The 13,462-nt window shown below is 37.7% G+C and overlaps 2 protein-coding genes across 2 annotated transcripts in view; one reads left to right on the plus strand and one right to left on the minus strand.

The window, feature by feature from the left end:
• Nucleotides 1-13,462, plus strand: part of rb1 (retinoblastoma 1) — a 49,768-nt gene that overhangs the window by 27,540 nt on the left and 8,766 nt on the right. The window lies entirely within an intron of this gene.
• LOC119789583 (lysophosphatidic acid receptor 6-like) lies at nucleotides 8,845-10,797 on the minus strand. The gene has a single exon (XM_038294523.1). The coding sequence runs from the start codon at nucleotides 10,335-10,337 to the stop codon at nucleotides 9,288-9,290; it is 1,050 nt and encodes a 349-aa protein (XP_038150451.1). The 5' UTR covers nucleotides 10,338-10,797; the 3' UTR covers nucleotides 8,845-9,287.

Here is a 13,462-nt window from a genome sequence, read left to right on the forward strand (position 1 = left end):
CTAACATGATTGGATGTATAAGCCAATGACATTTTAAAGCCAGCTATTCCTCATAAAATGGGCAAACATTTGATTTCATTATGTTCACAGTGAGCAAAAGCAGCACCGCTCAGTGTTTCACTATTTACACGTTAAATAACTTGTAAAGCTCATGTTGGATTGAGATGGTCAGCTGCTGTAATTCAGGATGTTGGCACATAAGCAAACACGTTAAACATCTTTCTGACAGCCTTATGGGAGGCTTTGACTGTAAGTACTCTTTATTAATGTTTACTCTGTGTTATGAGATGTTTTGGGTTTTTACCCTGCTCATCAGCATTTTCAGTTAAAATATTGGACAGTTGTTTTAAACAGGATATTTCTTAATGTAGTTTGCAAAACAGCTGCTTTGACAGTATATAATAGTTACACTGCAAAAACTGATCTAAACAGAAGTAAACATCTTTTAAAGAAGTGTTTACCTTTGATTTGTGATTGTTAATAAGATGATCTCCCTTTGAAGAAGAAAATTCAATAATACTTATTATGATACGCTGATAGGGTGGTTTTTTTCTTGTATAGTTTAAGAATTAAATGATCTTAATGGTAAGTTATTTGATTTGGTTGTTTTTTTTTTACATCCATACTATGAAAGCATTTAATCAGTTTTTAAATGTACTGTAAAAATGATTGCAACAATGACTTATTTTGTCTAAGAGCACCAAAGTTTGCGCTTAACAAATTTATGGAAAAGTACAACATTGAAGAAATAACACATTTGAAATGCAAAGGGATTACTGTCAACACATATAGTATCTGAAAGGGTTGAAAGGAGGAAGTAACTGATGTCCTAGTTCAAGAGAATGCGGTGCAGAATAATTGCGGTTCCCAGCAAACCTTGCACCTGTGGGTGTTTTGCAGCACTGTTTAATGCCATCATTATGTAAACAAAAGGTGCTGGATAACAAAAGTGTTAGTGGATGAGAACAGCATTTTGGATGGCAGTTTAGTAGATTATTATTAAGGGAACGAGGACATAAAGTCCTATTTCCACTGTTATCAACACCTTTTCCCCCAAAAAAGTTGAGGAATTTTGAATACTGAGATGCTGATTCACTTTCCTAAGACATTTTGAAGGAAACTGCATCTGAGTTCTTATTGTCAGATAATTCACAGCCTGATTTAAAACCACAACTTTCAAGTTTTTACAAAATAGGACAACCATCCGGAGCTGTACGCGTCTATTTACTGATCCAGGCACCAACCCAAACTTATCTGAGGGAAAAAGGACTGATTCTTTGTTTGAAAATGTGTTTTATGTCCATTACATCCCATCAGTTATCTCACCTAAATGTTTTTCTGTATTCCAATAGACAATCAAATAGGCGTGAGCTAAAACTTTATATTTTTACTTTATAATTTATCAAATAAATATGATGAAGAAATGAACATCAAACCTCCACCTCTGCCTGATTCAGTGATTTGTTTGACAAATATATAAATATACAGCTTCCCTTTTTTTTGCCATAGAAATAGTTAAAACTGTCTAACTCACCTATATCTGGGCTGCAGTGGTGATGAGCAGTGAGCTGCTCTCAGGCGACTGTTATTCCCTGCTGCATCATCCTACTGATCAGCATCTCTCCCCTTTTTCTCCCTCCATTTACCATGGTCCACTCCCACGCTCCATCCCTTCACCATCTAGTTTAAATATTTGTGTCATTAGAAAACATAAAATATCCTGATCACCAGGTTATCTGTTTACCAAGCCAGTTTTCTTATTGATTTACACATTTATTAGCCTTTTATTAAAGCCAGATTGCCTCATTTACTCATGTAGGCAGTTATATTTATAGCTTCTGTAGAAGGTAACCTTTAGAGGTGATTAAACATGATTATTAACTTGATTTCTGTCCAGCTGATGTATTGATAGCATCAAGAAGCTGCTGCAGTCATACATTGTTGTAAATCTGTCCCTTTAAGCATCTGAGGGCTTAGAAACTCTCTGGAGATATGGGGAAGTGTTTTTATTTTTATTCTACTTTTATTGCCTTTTTATCTGCAGCTTCAGTCAATATAAAACATTGTACAATTATTTACTTAAAAAGACTTAGTAATGCTGTTTTTTCATGAATGCAGATTTTTTTGGGGGTTACAACAAAGATTTGTTTTGCAAAAGGAAAATATTTGCTGTTCAACTACAGTATGGCAAAAAACGTTTTCCTAATCTACCTTAAATGTTTTAGGGATCATCAAACCAATTTAGTTTAAAGTAAAAATGTAAAATAAAAATGAAATCCTTGATTAGATTAAAAAAAATATTTCAAGCTCAACACAAGCAGAAAATAGAATCATAGTTCTTAAGAAAATGCACAAACCCAAACCTGTTTGTTTGGTAAGTGGTATTTCTGCTGAGATCTTAAGCTATATTTATTTTTAAAACAACAATAAATGAAACCAAAGGGCTGTGTGTGAAAACCTTCACCATTCACTAAGCAATGTGCAGCCACAAGGTCGATCTGCATCACATCCCTCACTTAGAGCGTTGTTTAGATGCATTTAGTACTTCCAATTCAAGCAAAGTCGTTTCATGTCATTCTGAGCATTTATGATAATTATGGTTTACTGATAAATGTGTATTTCAGCTCAGATGGACATGCAATGCATCTGCTCGGTGCACACGGCAGCCTCCAGACGAAGCCACTGGCCTGAGCTAATATGACTGCATCACACCTGCCACCATCGCATTGTTGTGTTCTGTGGCTTTCAATAATGTCTTGTTGATGGGTCAACTTTAACCCTTCAGTCTTTGATGTTTCCGTTGATCGCACGCTGAGATGGGTGGAATACCCCAAAATTGTACTCGAGTAAGAGTAGCACTACTTGCAGCACTACTTTAAGATTTTTTTACTCAAGTAAAAGTAAAAAGTAATCATCCAAGAAATTACTCAAGTAAAAGTTTTTTTTTAAAACTATTCGGTTGAAAGGCTTCTTGAATACTGAGTAATAGTTGGATACCAACATCTGATTTATTGTTTAGAAATTATGCACGCAGACAGACTTTATGTTCATGAGCTGGTATTTTAAAGACTCATAAAGAACACATAAATGTCATGAATCTAAAAGAACAAATTCATGCAAATAAAACTTACACAATACTTAGATAACTGATCCTTACAGTGAGAATTGTTTATATTTTAGGACAGGGTAAAGAACTTTGTCTGTTAATATCTCCTGTTTTCTGTATACAGTGAATTTGGGCATCCCTATTAATCTTAATTATTTTTATTTCTAAATATTTGGGGGTTGAATTGAATTTTAGTATTGAATTGAGGTTTATTAGACTAACAGAAAATGTGCAATATGCATTAACACTAAATTTGGCAGGCAAAAATATGGGCACCTCAGCAAAATGAGACATTAATTTTTGGTAGATCCTCCTTTTGCAAAAACAACAGCCTCTAGTCTCTTCCTGTAGCTTTTAATAAGTCCCTGGATCCTGGATGAAGGGATTTCTTACCATTCTTCTTTGCAAAACAATTCCAGTTCAGTTAAGTCTGATGGTCGCCGAGCATCAACAGCCTGCTACAAATCATCCCATAGATGTTCAATGATATTCAGGTCTGGGGATCGGGACGGCCATTCCAGAACATTGTAATTTTTCCTCTGAATGGATGCCTGAGTAGATTTGGAGCGGTGTTTTGGATCATTGTCTTGCTGAAATATCCATCCCCGGTGTAACTTCAGCTTCGTAACTGATTTTTGAACATTATTCTCACAAATCTGCTGATATTGAGTGGAATCCATTCGACCCTCAACTTTAACAAGATTCCAGGTGCCAGCATTGGCAACGCAGCCCCATAGCATGATGTAACCTTCACCTAAACACAGCAAGTGTTTTTCTTAGAACGCTGTGGTTTTTTTTGCCGCCATGCATAACTACTTTTTTTTATGACCAAACAACTCAATCTTTGTTTCATCAGTCCTCAGGACCTTATTCCAAAATGAAGCTGGCTTGTCCAAATGTGCTTTTGCATTCCTCAAGCGATTCTGTTTAGGGCGTGCTTGCAGAACAAGCTTATGTGGCATCACTCTCCCATACAGCTTCTCCTGGTGCAAAATGAGCTGAATTGTTGAAAGATGCACAGTTCATTTTGCACAAAATGAACTGTGCAAAATGAGTGAATGAGCTGCACGATTCTGCAGCACGATGATGCTGCAGGTCTTTGGAGGTGGTTTGTGGGTTGTCCTTGAATGTTCTCACCATTCTTCTTCTCTGCCTCTAGTAGCTACCGCTACACCTTATTTCAAGTGACCTATAGCGTCATCTTCCTGCCTATTTTTCTTGGCCTATCACTTCTGGGCTTAACAAAATCTGTCCCTGTGGTCTTCTATTTCCTTACTATGTTCCTCACAGTGGAAACTGACAGTCTAAATCTCTGAGACAACGTTTTGTATCCTTCCCCTGAACGACTATGTTGAACAATCTTTGTTTTCAGATCATGTGAGAGTTGTTTTGTAGTGCCCATGATGACTCTTCAGAGGAGATTCAAACAGGAGAACAACTTGCAACAGGCCACCTTAAATACATTTTCTCATGATTGGATACACCTAGATATGAAGTTCAAATCTTTTCCAATTTTGTGTTTCAGTAAGTCATTGAAAAGTAGTTAAGGTTATTCAAATCAATAAAATGATTAGGTGCAAAACTTTACAGGTTTTGCACATGTCAAGTTTTGTTTTAATGCATATTGCACATTTTCTGTCAGTCCATTATAATATTGTTATAATATCTGTTAGTCCATATAATATTGTTGTGTCAATAAGTTATTAGATACATTAAAGTGAAATAGCTGTTGCAAACACCCAAAATAAATAAAAAAATAATAAAGAATAATAATGGTGCCCAAACTTCTTCATATGATTGTATTTACCTGATTTTGGTATAGTTGAAATGACTTACAAAGGACAGAGTAGTCAGAGATTTCACTCGAGTAGGAGTAGCGATACTTTACAAGAATATTACTCAGTAAAAGTAAGAAGTAGGTCACAGTAAACCTACGTACTAAAAGTACATTTTTACTCAAGTTACTCAAGTAAATGTAACTAGTTAGTACCAACCTCTGACCGCGAGGCATCAAGAACAATTGTAGATCTGAAAGAAGCTAAACTTGTTAACATCTAATGGTTTCGATGTTGAGTAGTTTTGGGACTCCAGCAAACCAAAGTGAGAGCCATGACATTAAATGAAGGAAAGAAATACGGTTAACCTTACCATGAACAGAGGTGTTTAAAAAACTGCAATTCTTATTTAAGTAAAAGTACAGATGCTTGTGTAAAAATTGACTCTAGTAACGGTGTAAGTTCTGACTTAACTCCTTTACTCAAGCATAATAAAAAAAGCCAATATTTGTTTCCTAAATGATAAAATTTATACATTCTTAAAAAGAAAAAAGAGTTTCTCTGTGCAGAAAATAGGTTATTTCCTCTTTTACTCACTCTTGGTCGGGAGACCATGAAAATATAAAAACCCATTTATTAATCAAACAAGAGAAATGCTGGTGAAGATTCCCAGTCATCGAGGTCATAGTCATTCCAAAAATGTAAAAAAAAAACAATTCGCTGTACTTTGTTTTCAAGTTTTAAGACATTTCGCTTCCCATCCAGGAAGCTTTTTCAAATCAAAATGTCTGAATTACCATTGAGTTTGAGGCTTTATAGAGTGGACCAAAAAAAAGCCTTGTTTTGGCTTAGAAAACATCCAAACTGAACCAGATGAACGGGTCTGCCCCTTAGGAATGGGCAGTCGTTTGGTTTCTTTGTTAGCCTGCTATACCCCATACCTGTCTATGTGTTTGAAAGGGGAGTCATTAGAGGGAATTGTTGGCCTTGCTGAACAGGCGAGGTGTTCTCTTCCCCTGTAAGGGGGTGGGGATGCGATAATAGCGGGGAGTAATCAACTCCATCGCTGCATTGTGGGCTTTTGAAAGCTGAAATAAGAGGGAGTGGACTCAGTTTTCAAAGATCCTGGCTCCTCCAGGACCTTTGAAAACTTGCTAAAATGAATGGAATCATGAACTCTTTGCTTTAGAAAAAACCCTCTTGGACATATTCGTCAAACTCAATGCCTACAGGCCGAATCCAACCCACCACAGCAATTTATCAGGCCCCAACAGCTTAAAAAGGTGCATCATGTGGCATGCATGCTTTTAGAGGGTAAACAAACAGCTAAGGAAATGTAGGTAAAACAATATTACCAGAGGAGTTTGATATTTTGTTTTTATTTTTACAGCTGCGTCTGTCCTATTTTAAAGACATGATAATGCTGAAGTTGCCCAATATAAACATTAATTGGACACCCCTGCTTTAGGAGGTCGTCCAAACTGCTGTTCAGAATCTAAACTAAAGCTAATTTGATTATTACGACATCAAGTTTATCTGTCTGGATATCTGCAGCAAGGGAGATCATATGAATCCTGTTTTATATTCTTTATCAGTTAGCTTCGGTTGTAGCTCCACTGTTCTCAACAAATATTTTTAATTAACTTAGAATCACAAGAAGCCAGAGAAGGCCTCACAGAACAGAAATATGAGGGAGGTTCAATAAGTAAGGCCCCTGATCTAATTCTAGTTGTTCGATTTAGCTGAAATGTTACATGTGCAATTATTTATATCTCTATAGAGTAAGTAGCAATTCACAGCTCTGAAATAATAGTGGTTTCTGATTAACAGGTGTTTGAACTGAGTCAGGCCTGAAACGGAGCTTGTTGAGTGACAAGCAATGATCCAGGTTTTTGTATTTGAAATGACGCACACTACAGGAAACTTTTCATGAAATGAAAGCAACTTATGGTGATGATGGCCTTAAAATGTCATATAAAACCTGATTACTGCTCGGCTCAACGGGCTCCATTTCAGACTTAACTCAGTTTAAACACCTGTTAATCAGAAACCATGATAAGTTCAGAGCTGTGATTTACTATTTAATCTATAGAGAAATAAATAATTGCACATCCAAAGTTTCAGCTAGTTCAAACAAGAGGAAGATGGTCAGGGGCATTATTATTGAACACCTCTCATTTACACAGAGTGTATCTGGGAAATTCTTTAACACAATGCTAGAGGAGTAGTTATTTAATACATGACTTGGAAGTTTCTAAGCTACATTTCCAGAAAAAGAAAAGGGCTGTTCTATATAATATTAATATATACACACTATACATTAAATGTGATTAGTTATTTTTTCATGTCTAAATACACTGCAGACTCCTGGATGACTTGCAGAGACACAGACCTTTGTCCTCTCCCCTTCTGTATTTGTCATCTTTTATGTTTGTATAGTAAATATGAATAAATCATTTAGTAGTGGTGGCCACAGGGGTGGAGAATGAATGGCTAAAGGTAACCATGGCCACCCTGGACCCCCATCTGGCTTTGCTCCTGCTTTCAGTTTAGATTGCTGTTTTGAATTTCTTACTACATAGAAAAAATCGGCCTGATCCAGGGTCAGTCCTCTGATTTTTGCACAAAATATTTTGTTGGTTTTTGTCTTTATTTTAGGCACTGATTTTTCTGTTCTTTCAGGCTTCTGACTTAAAACTGGAGCCTTTCAGCACGTGGCACCAAGATTGCAAGAACCAGCCTAGCTCTACAGCTACAATACGTTGCTGAAGCTTTCTAAAGCCAGTTTAGGGCTGTTGGCAAAGATGCCTCCCAGCAGTACCTCACTAACCCACTAGGGGGTTAAAAGCCCATGTTAAAGAACTCATTTACATTGTCCTTCTTTTAACAGGGTAGTATTTGAACCCAGAACCTTCTTGGATCTAACAGCTAGCAAGTCCACCTCTGAAATCTCAAAAAAACAAAAACATTTATATTGAATGTTTTGGGCTGTTTTAGTCAAAGTCTAGACCCAGATCTGATCCAGAAGCTTTAATAAAAGCCTAATCAGTACTTTCATAATCAGAAACCCTACCGAATTTAAGCAGGCATAGAAAGAGTGTCCATCTTTCTTTGACACAAAAGTCTTCTTTGGCAGTTTAAACAAACAGTTATTAGTTTTAAGCGGTCATTACTCTGAACATTTTTTATTCGTCAGTCTTTTTTTTACTAAATATCTTCTCACAGCAATGAATTTTATCTGTTTTCTGCCTACCCATTAATTCGTGCTGAATACATGTGGCAAAGCTATAGCCCTCCCTGCTGTTATTTGCTTAAGTTTTCTGCTGAAGAAGCATCTTTTTGCTCGCATGTTTTGGTTTCTCCATCCCTGGAGTGAGTCTGTTCTTGTCGGGACAGAGCCTAAGGCAACAACGTTGAACAAAAATGCTGTAATGCTCAGTCTTGTCGTGCATAGCTTTTATGAGGAGGAGCACATATTTCACAAGCTTCCACAGTGTTCTGTTTGCAAAGAGCTATGGATACACACTCAGGCTACAGCTTAATGGGTTAAATTTGACTCTCAAATCAAGAACATTTTCATGCAACGTTCGTTGAATTTGGTTTCCGTGTATGCCTTAGCTGGTTAGTAAATGCAATAATAGGGATAGGGGTTTATTACATTCAAGAATAGACATTTTAAATGTTTGCCACATTTAAACCTTTTTCAGATTTTCTCCCTCTTTTCATTGCCTCAATGTTTCCACGCACCATTTCCTTTTTAAAGCCCAGCTTTGAATGAAACACTACCTTAAATTCATCATAAGGTTTTTCTGATCAGAATTTTAACACTGGAGTGAGAAGGGGTTTGTAAATGTGCTGAATTGTGAGTTGAAAATATCTCTTTGAACCCTGAGTAGTTGATTTAAGTTCTTATCAACTGTTCGATATCTGCCTGTAAAAAGAAGGTTGATTAAAACTCAGACCTTTTTAAAAAAAGAAAATACTTTTATTTTCTCAGCTTGTAAGTGAAAGGTATTCAAAAAAATGCTAGGTTTTAAAGTGCACATTGGACTTAATGTGACTAAATATGACACACAACAACAAACGGCAGAATACAGCACCCTTAAAAGAGCAATAATACTGGTTCAGCTCTAATAAATAAGATCACAGAAGCATTATCCTCAATAATTGTTAGTTAAACTGGAGCTTATGGGTTCGTTTCCCAATCCAAGCTTGGATAAGGTGTGACATAGTTACACACAGTTGCAACACACCTTTCTGTTTTTATAGCTCCCATTGGGATTTAAGTCCAAAGTCTGTTTTGTCCTGATGAAGGGAATGTTTCTGTTTGGATTTCTGTTTGCTTCACTTCAAGTCTCAGGAAAATATGTTATGTTGTGTTGCTACCAACAACAGTAGCGCTGTTGTCACACGGTGGACTCATTGTGTTTTGATCCGGGTCTGATGCTGCTCAGGGTGAGGCTCTTGGTTTGTAGACTGGGACTGCTCTGTGAGCTGTCCGTGTACAGTTTGTCGAACAGTCTGGTCCCGTTGTACCAAGCTGTCGACTTCCGTCTGATGGAGCTTTGAATTGTCTCCGAGGTGAAGTAGTAAACGACCGGATCAAAGCAGCAGTTGGTCACTGCCATACAGAGAGCTATGGGGTAGATGGTTCTCACCACCCGCTCTGCTGAGCACCCTGCGATGACCTTTGTGCGCACCAGGGTGTAAAAGATGAGATTAACGTTGTAGGGGATGAAGCAAAGGCAGAAGATAAGCAGATGAACAATGATCATCCTCAGGACCTTCTGCTTGTTGAGGCTCCCCCCTCGGCTGATGGTTGCAGGGTTCCTCAATGTCCGTAACACCATCATTGAGCAGAACACGTTAATCATCAGTGGAAGTATGAAGCCCACAGTCTCGATAAAAATCACCACCATCGACAGCTCGTTCTTCCACTGCTTTTTGGAGTAATTCTCGAAGCAGTAGGAAACGTTGGTCTCGTTCGGCGAGCTGGTGTCCAGAAGGAACCCCGTAGGTATGCTGCCAGAGAGAACCATTACCCACACCCCAAGGCAGGCCAGTTTGGCCGTCTTTTTTGTGCGTATTCCCTGCGAGCGGAATGGGTGAACGATGGCCAAGAAGCGATCCATGCTGATGCAGGTGAGGAAGAGGATGCTCCCGTACATGTTGGTGTAGAACAGCGCCACAGAGATCTTACAGAGGACGCTGCCAAAAATCCACTCTCTCTTGATGAAGTAGGCAATCCGAAAAGGCAGGCTTAGGACGAAGAGGCTGTCAGAGACAACCAGGTTCATCATGTATGTGGTGGTCTCATTCCGGATCTTCAGTGTACACATGAAGATGTATACCGCTATGGCATTAAATATAAGCCCCAATACAAACACCAGGCTGAAGACCGTGCTGTACATGGGGTACTTGAAGTCATCATTGTCACAGTTGCTGCTGTTATTCATCTTTAGAGGCTTTTAGGAAGTTAACAATGTTCAAAAATAGTCCTCAACTTTTCCTGTAAGTCAAAAGTTAAAGCCTCCACACCCAGACGCTTTGCAGATTACCTCTCTTGTCTTCCAAAGTCTTTTATTTCTCCCCTTTGTGAAATCTTTCCATTGTTCAGTTCTTTGCAAGTAAAAGAAAGCGTCCTCTCAGTGGAAATGTTTAATCCTGCAGGAAACCCAGTCATGTGTTGCTCCTCAGCTCTACAAACGGTTGAGTGGCTCTTCCCCTTTCGTGTTCTTCTGTCTGTTCTTGCAGTTGTCTTGAGGGCACATGGTGGTTGTTTTACCAACTCCTGGTTTACTGTAAATCAGACAAACCCCAAAGCTGTCTGCTCATATGAAAGTCATACAAGGAACTGGTTGGACGGTTAAAAGGCAAGGCGGAGCCTTCACCTGGAGCCAAAGTCCTCCCTCTTTGTTTTGCAGTGTGAACATTGTATTTAAAAAAAAGCACTGACTCATTTGGAAGCCTGCTTTCTGCACAATTAGCCATGTCTGTATATTCACAGAGATAAGATTTATGGTTTTATCAGATATGTGACACACCTTGCTGATTTCAACCAAGGAAGCTTACAAATACATTGATAAGCTGTCTGAAGAACCTGATTAAAAAAGTCACTGTACTGGTATCTGTGCGTCATCCAGTACGGTGGAAGCTGTCAAATAGTGTGTGCTTTTGAAATTTCAGTGGCGTCAGCATGCATTTATGGCGTGTCTGTGCCTGCAGTAGATTTTTTTTTTTCTACCACTCGCTAAATCTAGACATCCTCCGAACGTGTGTGGTTTGGTGTTGGTGGGTGGGGGTGGTGGGTGTTAGCTTGACTCGCATGCTAATCTTGACATCACTGATTAAAAAAAGCGTGTAGTCTTGATAAAATGAGCTACAGCTGAGGTTTGGCAGTTAGACTTGTATTTGCCCATTGGTGACACATACAATGAGGAGTGTCTTCTGTCAACATCATGGAAAAATGGGTGTTATCTGATCACATATCCCTCATCAGGGTTGTTATGGGGGGGAATTTCTTGAAAGGGAAACATGTTTTGTGAAAATCAGTCATAAATAATTTCCTATGACTATGATAGATGTTGATCACAGCAGCATGAATTTAAAATCTTAGGTGCTAAGGGTACATCTTTCTCAGTAACTATGGTAATAAAGAAAATCTGTCTTTAAAGTACCAGAGTTTATTAACTAAATGTGGAAACTTTTTTTTTTTTTTTACACATATTGGTCAGCACTCAGAAACGCATCATGTAAAGAAACATCATGATGTTTTATATTGATTTTGATTACATCTCTTTTTATTTTGAAACTATTAAACTAAGGCTCTAGGTTTGATATTAGGTATTGATATTAGGGGTGAAACATTAACCGGATTAATACGGATTAGTGAAATAATCATCAACTATTTTAGTAATCATTTAATCATTAACTGGAATGTAGAGTAGGGTTGCAACTAACCTAAATTAAATCAGGTGAGACTAAAACTTTTCCACTTAAGTAGTTCTGGATAGAGCAGATGGATAGAAGAAAAAGTTATTTTTAATCTTAAATGCAGAATGTTAATATACTGCACTAAGTGGGTGACTCTGTCAGCTCAAAGCAGTTTAAGTTTTACAGTCTCTATACTCCAGTTAACAATTGATCCATTACTAAATTAGTTGATGATTATTTAAATAATCAATTGCAATTAATCTGATTGATTGTTTCAGTCCTGTTATAGAGACTCTAAAGCATGCCTTTAGCTGAGAAAGTGACCCACTTAGAGTAGTAATTATACTATAATTGTAAAAAGAAATAAATCTAAATATATATTTTTTTGGGCATAAAAAGGTTTTCACCTGTCAGTATGCTCTATCACTCAACGAGTGGAAAATTTTCAGTTTCACCTGGTTTAATTCTTTTAATTATCATTATAGGATATATGATGTCTGATTATTATTCGAATAAATACCCTAATTTTCGGACTATAAGCTGCGACTTTTTCCCCATTTTTCGACCTCGCGGCTTATATAACAATGCGGCTTATCTATGGTCTTTTGCAGCTAACGGCCACTAGGGTAATACCTAAATCTATAGATTTTACCATCCAACATGTTAACGTCACATTTGCTTCAACGCACAAGTAGCCACGCTGGGGATTATGGACGTCCTCCGGAAGCAGACTCCGAGGAAGACGGACATTGCGAGCGCAAGACAGTTTGTGTGACACCCTCATTATGGAAAACAAACGTTGAAATGCATATGATGCAGCTTTTAAGTTAAAGGCAGTCAATTTGGAAATAGAACCGCTGCACGTAACCTTGGAATCAACGAGTCAATGGTGAGACGTTGGAGACGCCAGCAGGAAGAATTGTCTCAATTCAATTATGTTGAAATGTTAAAATATTGTAGCTTTGCCAAAAAGTTGCCTCTTTCCCGACAATACTCTCGGTGCACGAACCATACGGTAATTAAACATAAATAAACTGCAGCTTATAGTCCGGTGCGGCTTGTATATGTACAAATCATGCAATTTAGTTTCTGCAGCTTATATTCAGGTACGGCTTATAGTCTGAAAATTACGGTAATAAACAGATTAATAGATTAGCTAAATGATGGCTAGTAGTAGCCCTTTTATTTATATATATATATATATATATATATATATATGAACTGGGAATTGTGAAGCAGCCCTAATGTTTCTGTTCTTAGTGAATATGTTTCTCTATTCCTTTGAACTTGAACTCCGACCAAGATGAAAGCAGCTGAACCTTTAAATCATGGGTACACTGTTGGTTTGTCACGGAAAATGTGAGCCTTTTTTCACTAAAAACCACAGTTGCATCTGCATCATGGTGGGGAGGTTGTTATGCCATGTACTTTCCACATTCCACATTTATTAGCAATAACTAACTTCAACAGCTTCTTTGATAAATAGCAGCCCAGAATAATACCCAAGGTGTTTTTGATAACATGCTTTAGATCATTTAAGGTTTTACTTCTTGGACGATGGTTATTTTGTACAAGCATGAACCAAAAGTTTCCTCATGGCACGATTTTCTTGCAGCAAAGATTTATAGTTCGACATCATAAAATACAG

This window comes from Cyprinodon tularosa, unplaced genomic scaffold (assembly GCF_016077235.1).
Source record: "Cyprinodon tularosa strain WSP-4 unplaced genomic scaffold, ASM1607723v1 ctg341, whole genome shotgun sequence".
Taxonomy (NCBI): Eukaryota; Metazoa; Chordata; class Actinopteri; order Cyprinodontiformes; family Cyprinodontidae; genus Cyprinodon; species Cyprinodon tularosa.

Excerpts from the sequence above, each read along its gene's own strand:
- LOC119789583 (XM_038294523.1), bottom strand. The coding sequence starts at position 10,337 with ATGAATAACAGCAGCAACTGTGACAATGATGACTTCAAGTACCCCATG.